General features: G+C 46.6%; 1 protein-coding gene across 2 annotated transcripts in view; it reads right to left on the bottom strand.

Moving 5' to 3' along the window:
- Positions 1-12,339, bottom strand: part of TATDN2 (TatD DNase domain containing 2) — a 32,812-nt gene that overhangs the window by 19,148 nt on the left and 1,325 nt on the right. For both annotated transcript variants that reach the window (XR_012784526.1, XM_075550459.1), the window contains exon 3: positions 3,591-4,106. Coding sequence is in view for 1 of the 2 variants with exons in the window: in XM_075550459.1 (XP_075406574.1) it covers positions 3,591-4,106 (516 nt within the window). In the remaining variant the exon portion in view is untranslated. The remainder of the gene's footprint in view (positions 1-3,590; positions 4,107-12,339) is intronic.

Here is a 12,339-nt window from a genome sequence, read left to right as displayed (position 1 = left end):
TGGATGACAGAAAAGAGGATGAAAGGAGACATCAGTCAAGGTAAGACATGAAAAGAAAAAACATATATATAAATTATCAAGGGTTCATGAGGGAGAGAAGGAGGGAGGGTGGGGGATATGAAGGGAGGGGAAAATGAGGAGCTGATACCAAGGACTCAAGTAGAAAGTTTTGAAAATGATGACAACATGTGTACAAATGTTCTTGATACAATGGATTGTGATAAGAGCTGTATGAGCCCCCAATAAAATGATTTTTTTTTTAAATAGCAAGTACTATGGACTGCCAGAAGAGCAAGTAAATCTGTCAACTCATCTTGCCAGAGTGTTCCTTAGAAACAAGGATGGTGAGGCTTTGTCTCCATTCTTCGGACATGTGACCAGGAGAGAATCAGTCCTGAGAGAGAGACCTCATGCTTGGGGAAGTCAGTGGTCAGAGAGAAAAAAAGCAGCCCCTCACCACAGTGGACGGATGCAGGACCGCAGCAATGGGCTGAAACCTGGCAAATGGGAGCACGGCCAGCCGGGCAGTGTCCCCTTGTTTGCACAGGCCCTTACAGAGCTGAACCCTACTCAACAACACCTACCACAAGAAATCGAGGGTGATGAGGAATTCTCAGAGATACTGGGACAGAACTATGGATTGATTTCCTGGCCCAACTCCTAAAACCAAACTCACTGCCGCTGAGTCAGTTCCACTCATGGCGACACTCCAAGGCAGCGGTCCCTGCGGGTTTCCAAGACTATCTCCTACAGGAGTAGAAAGTCTCCTCTTTCTCCCTCAGAGCAGCTGGTGGTTTCGCACTGCCGACTTTTCGGTTAGCAGCCCAATGCATAACACATTACGTCACCGGCACCCTGGAGCCCTGCTTTAAAATAGTGAAAGCTTGGGAAACAGATGCCTTCTTTAACAAGTGGTGCTGGAAAAAAAGGATATTAACATGCACAAAAAAGAAGCAAGACCCTTTTCTCACTCCATGCACAAGAATAAACTCAAGGTAGATCACAGACCTTGAAGTTAAACCCCAAACTATTAGGGCCATCAATGAGGGGATTGAGACCAACTTGAGAACTTTGGCGCAGGGAATACATTGGCGCAGGGAATACACAGGCTATCAGAAATAGGGAAGGACACACACACAGAGGAGGCACAAATTGACAAATGGGACATACTGAAGATAAAACACCTGTGTACATCAAAAGAATTCACCAAGAGAGTAATAAGAGAGTCCACAGACTGGGAAAACATCTTTAGCAATGACACATCAGACAAAGGCCTTATTACTAAAATCTACAATCCTCTGCTAGCTTCCAAAAAGAAAAAAACTAATAGCCCACTTGAGAGATGGGCAAAGGACTTGAACAGAAGTTTCACAGGGACAGAAATCCGAATGGCCATCAAACAAATGAGAAAATGTTCCCGATCTTTAGCCATAATAGAAGAAAGTATTCATGCATTGAGGGAGTGCTTGAGTGGAAGCCCAAGGTCCTTCCGCCACCTTAATACTAAACCTATAAATATAGACACATAGATCTATTTCCCCATCCTCATATATATATTTGCAATGTACATGTCTTTGTCTAGACCTCTATAAATGCCCTTTGCCTGCTAGCTCTTTCCTCCATCTCCCTTGACTTTCCTCCTGCCCCACTACCATGCTCCATCCCCACCTGGGTTACAGCTATACCTCTTCTTTATGTAACCTTACCCTTGATCATTCCCTACCAGGCCTGCCACTCCCCCCTCACCACTAATTTGGGTCCCATGTTGTTCACTTGTCCCTGGGTTTGTTAACAACACTTTCTTCTATTAAATTGGCACTCTATCATGCTCACCCTCCCGACACAACTGCTGAAGCCAAAGCGGGTGAACAAGTAAATGTGGTGACGAAAGCTGATGGTGCCTGGCTATCAAAAGAGAGAGTGTCTGGGGTCTTAAAGGCTTGAAGGTGAACAAGCGGCCATCTAGCTCAGAAGCAACAAAGCCCACATGGAAGAAGCACACCAGCCTGTGCGATGACGAGGTGCCAAAGGGACCAGGTATAAGGCATCATGCAAAAAAAAAAAAAAGAATATATATGTGTGTATGTATACATAGATAGATAAGATAGATAGATAAGATAGATAGATAGATAGATAGATAGATAGATAGATAGATAGCATAGTGAATGAAGGGGGAAGTAGGGTGGAGACCCAAGACCCAAGTGTCGGCCACTGGAGATCCCCTCATAGAGGGGTTTAGGAGAGGAGATGGGTCAGTCAGGGTGCGATGTAGTACCGATGAAGAACACAGCTTTCCCCCAGATCCTGGATGCTTCCTCCCCCCAACTACCATGATCCGAATTCTACCTTGCAGGACTGGATAGAGTAGAGGTTGTACACTGGTGCATATGGGAGCTGGAGGCACAGGGAATCCAGGGTGGACAATACCTTCAGGACCAGGGGTTTGAGGGGCGATGCTGGGAGAGTGGAGGGTGAGTGGGTTGGAAAGGGGAACTGATTACAAGGATCCACATGTGACCTCCTCCCTGGGAGATGGGCGGCAGAGAAGGGGGGGAAGGGAGACTCCGGATAGGGCAAGATATGACAATATAAAAATCTATAAATTATCAAGGGCTCATGAGGGAGGGGGGAGCGGGGAGGGAGGGGAAAAAAGAGAGGATCTGATGCAAAGGGCTTAAGTGAAGAGCAAATGCTTTAAAAATGATTAGGGTAAAGAATGTACGGATGTGCTTTATACAATTGATGTATGTATATGTATGGATTGTGATAAGAGTTGTATGAGCCCCTAATAAAATGTAAAAAAAGAAAAGAAAAAAAAAACCATAGTGAATGAAGGGGGAAGTACAGAGTGGAGACCCAAAGCCCATTTGTTGGCCACTGGAGATCCCCTCACAGAGGGGTCTAGGGGAGGAGATGAGTCAGTCAGGGTGCGATGTAGTTCCGATGAAGAATACAGCTTTCCCCCCAGATCCTGGATGCTTCCTCCCCTCAACTACCATGATCCAAGTTCTACCTTGCAAGACTGGATAGAGCAGAGGTTGTACACTGGTGCATATAGGAACTGGAGGCACAGGGAATCCAGGGTAGAAGATACCTTCAGGACCAGGGGTGTGAGGGGTGATACTCGGAGGGTAGAGGGTGAGTGGGTTGGAAAGGGGGAACCGATGACAAGGATCTAAATGTGACTTCCTCCTTGGGGGACGGGACAACAGAGAAGGGGGTGAAGGGACATGCCAGATAGGGCAAGATATGACAAAATAATAATCTATAAATTATCAAGGGCTCATGAGGGAGGGGGGAGCAAGGAGGGAAGGGAAAAAAAGAGAGGACCTGATGCAAAGGACTTAAGTGGAGAGCAAATGCTTTGAAAATGACTAGGGCAAAGAATGTACAGATGTGCTTTATACAATTGATATATGTATATGTATGGATTGTGATAAGAGTTGTATGAGCCCCCAATAAAATGTTTCAAAAAATAAATAAATAAAAATAGTGAAGGCATTTAAAAACCCTTAGACTTAACTAGAAAGATGGAATGGGTTTTTTAAAAGTACCAGACAGCCCAGATAAGGTGCCTGAGACTGACTCACCGTCTGGGTTTTTGAGGGGGAGTTGCATCCTCTCGAAAAGTGTAGTGGGGACGAGTCTGGGGAAGAGTCTGGGGAAGAGTCTAGCTCGATGACTGTTCTCCGGTCATGAAGGGGCACCTGAATGAGTTTCTCCTGTGTGTCCACAACCACTCTCGAATGAAAGAAGCTGCTCCTGGTCTGCTCCTCCTCTGCTCTGACCTCTGGGGCTGGCGCTGGCTCTGGCTGACGAGCCAGAGCTGTGACATTCCTGGCTGGCCTTCTCTCTTGGGCAGCACCTGCTCCTGTACTCGCTTTTGCCCTGGTGGCAGTCTCGTCCTTCCTTTTGGGCATTGACTTCCCCAAGATGCCCTGGATGGCCTTCAGGTAGATTACTGTAGAGCCTTGGTCTTGGTCTTGAAGTCGCTCCCTCCTCCTTTTCTGGACTTTATTTGGTTCCTCGGTTGTATTATTTTTATCCTCAGCGTTAGCTGGAAATCCAGAGTTTGTGAAGTTACAGGAACTATCCTTAGAATAAACCTGGAAGAAAATAAAGACTTTAAGAGGGTTATCTCAAAGACAATTACACATGTGACCTAAAGCCAAACTCACTGCCATTGAGTCAAATGACTTGTAGCAACTATAGAATAGGGTAGAATTGCCCCCTCCTTGGTTTTCAAGATGCTCCTGTGGACCAGCTGGTGGTTTTGAAATGCTGACCTTGTAGTTAAGAGCCCGCTAGGCACCCTCCCTACATATTTGAAGCCCTTTGCAAATTACAAATCAGTGATGATTTCACCAGCCAAAGATAAAAGTTGCCCTTCCACTGGTGGTATAGCTAACACAATGGATGCTTTCAGGGTGATGGATTCCATGGCTCCCAATGAAAAGTGCCACATGCTCATTTGGACAAAGAGAAGGAATAGGCTGCGACATTAACTGTCTAATGAGACTAGATGACAAGCTCCTTGAAGGCATGGAAGACAATGTGCATTATCTTAAAACAAGCACACAAAGAACACCACACTTTAGCATCCAAAGGGCTCTTAAGAGACGAGGTAACCCAACCCCCATCTAAGAGACAGACACCTACAAGTCCTGGTGAGGGGAAGGGGGAACTGGCTGGCCCCAGGAGACAGCAGATTAGTCTCCTGATTACAGTGTCTACACTACACCACAAGGCTCCTTGAAGTTCTCTGCAAACTTCTTCCCCTAAACCTTAACTTTGGTGTTAGAAGACGCCTCCTCTCCCAAAGACTGCCCCAGGGTCCATCAAAAAGAATAACTAGTCACCCACCTCTCCAGTGCCCAGAATCTCCTGAAAGGCAGAGGGAAACTCCGCCTTCTCCCTCCTCCCCCGTACCCACTCACTCCTGGAGTCCACGGGCAAGAAGCTACTTAGCAGAACCATTCACTGTTCAACTGCTGACCAATCTGCTTCCATTAAGCTTAAAGCCCGTGAAGTCCATGGTCTCAAGGGACAGCCCAGGCTATTAGCATCATACAGTTCATTCAGTTTGGGTTCTACTCCTAGTTTGGTGAGCAGTGTCTTGGATCATACAAGCTTTGGGCAGCCATCTACGACACACGTATTGTCTTCTCCTCGGGAGCAAAGGAGAAAGGAGCTAACCCAAGAGTCAAAGAAATGCATTTACAGCATGGATCTCTAAGCATTTTCCATTCAAAGCGGCTTTTGGTCCAAGAAATGTGAACACAGGCAAGTGCTGTCAGAAATACCTCAGATTCACTAGGCATTTGATTTTAAGTTTTAGTCTTTGTGTATTCAGAGACCCTACTATTGCCAATTTTTGTGTAACACCCCCCACACACACACACCATTAAATTACGTGACCCCATATGGCCTACATATGGCTTTGACTATACGAGTAAATGTCTGCACTTGTGGAGAGCTCAGTAACTGGGGTGCTGTCTTTCACCTGAGATCCAGTCCTCTGGCCTTCTCATGAGTCCATTTTTTCCACATGGCCTCTCAGCCTCCACCAGTCCCACCACTCACTTCCATCTCCCTAAGATGTATTTTAACCTTGAATCAAAACTATCCCCTAAAGTCAGCTCTTGGCTAAATAACAGGCTGGGTAATGGGTGGGACCAGGAATGTGCCACCTCTGCACTGTGACCGTTTCACTTATGTGGAGAGTTCTGAGGGGCCGGCCCCAATCCCAACTACAATGTGGACATCAGCCCCTCCCCCAGAAGAATTTATTTCAGAGGCATTGAACCTGCAGCTCCGGGACAAGGACATATCTGACCTGAGCACACAGGAGCAGATGAAGGGGGAGGAGAGAGTGGAGCACATCCTGGCCCATCAGGCCTTGAGGATGATGTTCCCGATTAGAGCAGCCAGTCCACAGAGAGGACCACACGGCCAGCCCCACTATGAACCACGACGTTCCTCACTGACGCATAGCCTTACAGAGGACAACACCAGAGACACAATGTGGGAATTGCACCCAATCTGATCCCGCCACAGCAAGGCAAAACACTAAGGGGTCCAACAGAACAGCAAGGGAACAGAGAGGTGAGGTCCCCAGGGAATGCTGAAGGTGGACTTTGGGGTCAGGACATGGTGCTCCAACAGACTGAACCGGAAAACACACCTAAAGGTCAACAGTCCTTGAATTAACTACAAGCTTTTCTTTCTTGTTGTGTTTTGTTTTTTGTCATTGGTTTGCTATTGGGTTTTTGTTCTTGTTTATTGTTGCTCGGTTTTGCTGTATTGTTTTTGTGCATGCTATTATCTCCGGAGGTCTGTCTGAATAACATAGGCTGGGAGAACAATCTGGAGGAGAAAGCAGGGCTGACAGTTCCGGCGGGACATGGGAGAGGGGGAGGTTGGGGGAAAGGTAGTGCTGTTAACAAACCCAGGGACAAGGGAACAAGTGATCCAAATCGGTGATGAGGAGGGTGTAGGAGGCCTGGGAGGGCATGATCAAGGGTAATATAACCAAGAGGAATTACTGAAACCCAAATGAAGACTGAGCATGATAGTGGGACAAGAGGAAAGTCAAAGGAAATAGAGGAAAGAGCTAGGAGGCAAAGGACATTTATAGAGGTCTAAATAAAGGCATGTACATATGTAAATATATTTATATGAAAATAGGGAAACAGATCTATGTGCATATACTTATAGGTTTAGTATTAAGGTAGCAGAAGGACATTGGGCCTCCACTCAAGTACTCCCTCAATGCAAGAAAATTTTCTTCTGTTAAATTGGCATTCTATGATGCTCACCTTCCCGACACAACTGCTGAAGACAAAGCAAGTGAATAAGCAAATGTGGCAAAGAAAGCTGATGGTGCCCGGCTATCAAAAGATATAGCATCTGGGGTCTTAAAGGCTTGAAAGTAAACAAGCGGCCATCTAGCTCAAAAGCAACAAAGCCCACACGGAAGAAGCACACCAGCCTGTGAGATCACAAGGTGTTGAAGGGATCAGGTATCAGGCATCATCAGAACAAAAAATTCTATCAGTGAATAAGGGAGGGGAACGCGGGGAGACCCAAAGCCCATTTGTAGGCCACTAGACATCCCCTTACAGAAGGGTCTCGGGGAGGAGACGAGCTAGTCAGGGTGTGATATAGCAATGATGAAACACACAACTTTCCTCTAGCTCCAAAATGCTTTCTCCTCCCCCACTATTATGATCCCAATTCTACCTTACAAATCTGGCTAGACGAGAGGATGTACACTGGTACAGGTAGGAACTGGAAACACAGGGAATCCAGGGCGGATGATCCCTTCAGGACCAGTGGTATGAGTAATGATACTGGGAGGGTGGAGGGAGGGTGGGTTCGAAAGGGGGAACCTATTACAAGGATATACATGTGACCTCCTCCCTGGGGGAACATCAACAGAAAAGTGGGTGAAGGGAGATGTCAGACAGGGCAAGATGACAAAATAATCATTTATAAATTATTAAGGGTTTATGAGGGAGCGGGGAACAAGGAGGGAGAGGGAAAATGAGGAGCTGATGCCAGAGGCTTAGGTGGAGAGTAAATGTTTTGAGAATGATGAGGACAATGAATGTACAATGTGCTTTACACAACTGATGTATGTATGGATTGTGATAAGAGTTGTATGAGCCCCTAATAAAACGATTAAAAATAAATCACTTACAGGAGACCACATGGTCAGCAAAGATGAGAAGGTAGGAGAGCAGGGAGACCAGGTTGCTGAAAATGAAGAACTAGAATAGAAAAGATCAGAGTACCGAAAAAGAATGGAAAATGCACCCAGTGTTTCTGAAAGATTTCTGTAGATATTTTTGAATGGTCATCGGTTTTGCCATACATGCTTTCACAAAGAACACATTATTAGTAGTAGCAATATCTTCCACGAAGAAAACCCTGCGGGGCTCTGAGTCCAAGCGCCAAAGGAAACTCCAAGCCCGTCTAAACATCAGACTTCCCCAACAGTCATCCCTAAAGCTGATCAGGACTGAAAATCTGCAGCTAACAGCTGTACTAATTCTTTGTTATTAAATTCCCTTCTCAAGAAAAGAACCCCACACGGAAGAGTGGCGTCTCCTTCGAGAGCTGCCCATCGATGGAGGGTGGTCTAGGGAAGTGAGCAGACACAGCAGTGCAGCTGTAAAGACCCGTAGGCAGCAGAGTATCTGTCAGGAGCAGAACAGCGAGCACAGCGTCATCTCTTTGGAAAAGCCAACAATGTTTTGTGTGTATGTATTTGCAAACCAAAGTGCCCTGCTGGCATAGTGGCTAGATGCTGAACTGCTAACTGGAAGGTGAGCAGTTTGAAAGCACCAACTGCTCTGAGGGAGGAAGACGAGGCTTTCTATTCCCGCAGTTACTCCCAGGGGCAGTGGTACCTGCCCTATGCCATGAGTCAAAATGGATTAGCATTTGGAGGTAAGTTTGGGGTTTTGTCTTTGCAAACAGTCTGAAAGGATAACCTACTTGTATGAGGAATGAGGGGAAAAGAACAAGTTCTTATTTTCTACACTTTTTATATTGCTTGACAATTTCCCCAAGAAGTACCTAAGCTCTTACTTAAAAAATAAATAAATAAGTCCACTAAGCTTCTGTAAACAAGGAAGTAGAGATTTTAAAACAGTCTCGCTTTTTCCAAGGGCTCAAGTTGTTGACAGCCCCATGTGACGCTGTGGGAGCTCAGCAGAAACGAGGGTGGCTTTGGCTTTGAGCCTTAGAAAGTTCTTAATTTTCTAACTTTATACATAATGGACTTTCTTTTCTTATTAATGGCCACAGGAATTCTCTGGTAAATTGAGAAATCAGGAACCACTTTTCTTTCCTGGATGTTTGTCAGCATTTTAAAACTTCCTCAGCTGACATCTCTGGTCCCTCTTTGGACTAAAGTCAAAGCACACCTGTGCGACCCCTAGCCTGCAGACCCTCTGACACCAGGTCACTGGTGTATCTTCTTCTGCCTGCCGTACTCTTGCCCCAGTGCCACTTAATCTCAGTAAACGCCAACAGTCCAACAGCTCTGCTTCTCCCCCGCTGCCTGCTGTGCCCATCTTTGCCCCACTCCAGGCCAGCTGTGAGACAACACAGAAACTGGCAAACACGTGCCCCGCCTGTGCAAGACTGCTACTCTCCACTCACCAACTGTGGAGTCATTTTGGGATACAGACCCAGAGTTACAGATTCTGTTTTTGATTTTTTTAAGCAAAACCAGGATCTGGAATTTAACATATTTTCATTCATTCAACAGTATTTATTGGGTACTTACTACATGCCAGCAGGTACTATTCTATTCCAGATTTGGGGATTTCCAAATTGACTCATAGCGATTGGGCCTCCCTCCTCCCTCGCTGTGGGTTTCAGAGACGAACTGTTTACCAGAGTAGAAAGCCCAGTCTTTCTCCTGCAGAGCTGCTGTTGGTTTTGAACTGCCAACCATGGGGATCGCAGCCCAAGATATAACCACTACACCACCAAGGCTCCTGGAGTGAGGATTTAGCAGTCGAAAATGCAACATGCCTGCCTCCTGCGGCTGGTGACCGATCGATAGAGAAAAACCTCAGGAAAAGCAAGCCCACGTACACGGGGAGTCAAAGAGCATCGCAACAGGGCTCCAGTTCATGGGTTTGTTCCAAATGTCTGTGTGATGGCTGTAGTTCTGTCTCACACACACTGAGAACTTCGTCTTGTATGGCTGACTTCAAAAAGGGCCAGTCAAAAAACAGTGGCTCCTGAGGGACCTGCTGGGTACACCAAGTCAAAACAGAGACGTCAGCTCAGGCTAGGTAGGGTCACTCTGCTTCAGGTTCCAAACGAGTCATCAATCCTGACAGATGTTCCTGAGGAACACAGGACAATCATGGGGGATGGTTAGGAAGAAGCTTTCAGAAAATCACACTGCAAGAAAAAAGGTCAGAAAAGGCGGGCCAAGGAATTTTTCTTCCTGCCACAACATACTTACTTGTTTACAGAGGGTAGAGCAAGGGTTTTCCTACAAGATTGTCCCTGGGAAACCTTACCCCCTCCACTCACAGCCCCAATCCTTCCTTTAGACTTCTCTTTGCTTCCAAACCTCAACAAATATTTAAAACACAATTTGAATCCCTCAAGGAAGCCGAAACTACTGTTCTGACACAGTGTAAATGGGAGAAAATAGAGTTCTCTGAGAGATATAAGCACCATCTTCAGAAGTAGAGGCCTAGATGGAAGCTCGGTTGAAAACACAGCTTCACATTGATATTTAATACAGGATTGTATGGTTTTGTGGCAGCACTTCCTGACTTACTCTGTGTATGTCAGAGAAGATAAAGTGTCAGGATAAAAACAGAACCAGGAAGGAGAGCAAGCAATGGGGGAAAGGAGGGCAGGGTCACCCAAGTCTGTAATTCAAAGTTGAGACTAAGGCTGAGGGTATAAATGCCTAATGTGGTTTTCCAGAAATTGAAATACTATGAGGACTTTGCAGGCCCTGCCAGTTTGCCAACCCTGTAGAGCCGGCACTGGGGGAGGATGAAAGGCTTTGGAGAGTTCAGAATACAATACAAGCAAACCACTGCCAAGAGCCCCAGGGGCTGCAGAGCAGATGCTCATGCCCCACAATGTTTTGAATGGCCTGAACCTCCAACCTCTGACCAGCAGCAGGGTCAGAAAAAAATCAGCTAATACCAAGGGCTCAAGTAGAAAGAAAACGTTTTGAAAATGATGGCAAGAAATGTAGAAATATGCTTAACACAATGGATGGATGGATGGATGGATGGATGGATGGATGGATGGATGGATGGATGGAGTACATGCCTCCAATAAAATAACTTTTGTAATTTATCTGAGCAAAGCTTCATATTTAACTAACTTATCTTTAAATCAGATTGTTTTCTTAAGCCAAAATTGGTGGCTTTTAACACACTATCATGAAAAATAAATAAAAACACATGCCCATAAACATCAACTCTGACTGGGGTCCATACTGAATCCCCAAGAGGAAAAGCTAACAGCCTAACCCCTTAGCTCTATGACATCGCTGAGCAAAGGCTTATGAAAACAAACCCTTCCTGTTGAGGGTCTGTGTATTACTTTTGCAAAATAATTCCGAGGCAGCCCACCCCACTGTAAACAAACAAGACCCTCCCTGTGCTCCCCCAATGGTCTATGAGGCTACTATGGAAAAGACAACTGGACCCCACCAAGGGGGCTTCGGGAGAAAGGTCTGACCGCCTGCATCCACAAGGCTTACAGCCCAGTGGACAGCGCTACTCTGGAACGCACGCAGTAGCCATGAGGCAGCAAGCCATGAGGCACCTCTGATTCATGGCGACCCCTTCGGACCAGGGCGTACTGCTAAAACCGCCGAAATCATGGAGGTAAGACGGAAGCCTCATCTTTCTCCCACGTGGCAGCTGGTGGCTTCCAAGTGCTGGCCTTGCGGTTGGCAGCCCAGCGTGAGCCCCACTATGCCACTGTGAAGCACCAACTGGTCTGTCTTGTCTTTCCCCATTTCCAAGTGCAGAACACCTCTCAACCTGGGAAGGCCTGCAGTTCCCAAACCTGGACTGTCAGAACCTGGAAGACAGTGATCTTGGCTACTTCTGGAGTCTCCTACCTAGCACACTGCCCAGCACAAACCCACTCACTCACACACAGCCATGGGGGGCGGTTGCTTCTGACCTTAGAGGACACAGCAGAACGGCCCGTTTCGGGGTAACCCATTTACCACCGAGGCTCCACTTACACAAAGGAGACCCCTGGCATTTTTTCAAAACCTGGCAGAGTAAACAGATGAAATGTATCTCCCGAGCCTGTCCCCAAGGCGTCTTGGTGGCACTGTGGGTTAAGCACTAGGCTGCTGACCCAGAGATCAGTGCTTTGAACCCATCCATCAGCCACTCCCTGGAAGACACAGCTGCCTCAGAAACCCTAACTCCCAGGTCACTGTGAGTTAGAATCCACTAGAAAGCAATGGGTTTTTAATAGCCTGCCACAACTACTCCTCAAACCCAGTAAATTTTCAAAGGGGGAAAGATATGCTCGTCCTCCAAACAACTTCCTCCCACCACCAAGCAAGATCCCGGGCGGCAAGTCCCACAGCTTTGGTAAAAAGCCAAACTCTCCATCTTTGATGCTGAAATTCAGAGCAGCCCCAAGTAGACAGGGCACAATTCTTTACACCTACAGCCAACACACAAGACGCGTGTGTCTCTAGGATGCATTGCAAGCTGGCCGAATGTTTGAATATTCTGTGAGAACCGGGTGGCCAGACCACACTGCAGCCCAAATTCGGTCCACGTGGTTCAAAGGTCGCCCCCATGTGCTGCC

This window comes from Tenrec ecaudatus, chromosome 5 (assembly GCF_050624435.1).
Source record: "Tenrec ecaudatus isolate mTenEca1 chromosome 5, mTenEca1.hap1, whole genome shotgun sequence".
NCBI lineage: Eukaryota > Metazoa > Chordata > Mammalia > Afrosoricida > Tenrecidae > Tenrec > Tenrec ecaudatus.
Note: the sequence above shows the minus strand (reverse complement) of the source record. Positions and strands in the feature narration are given on the sequence as shown.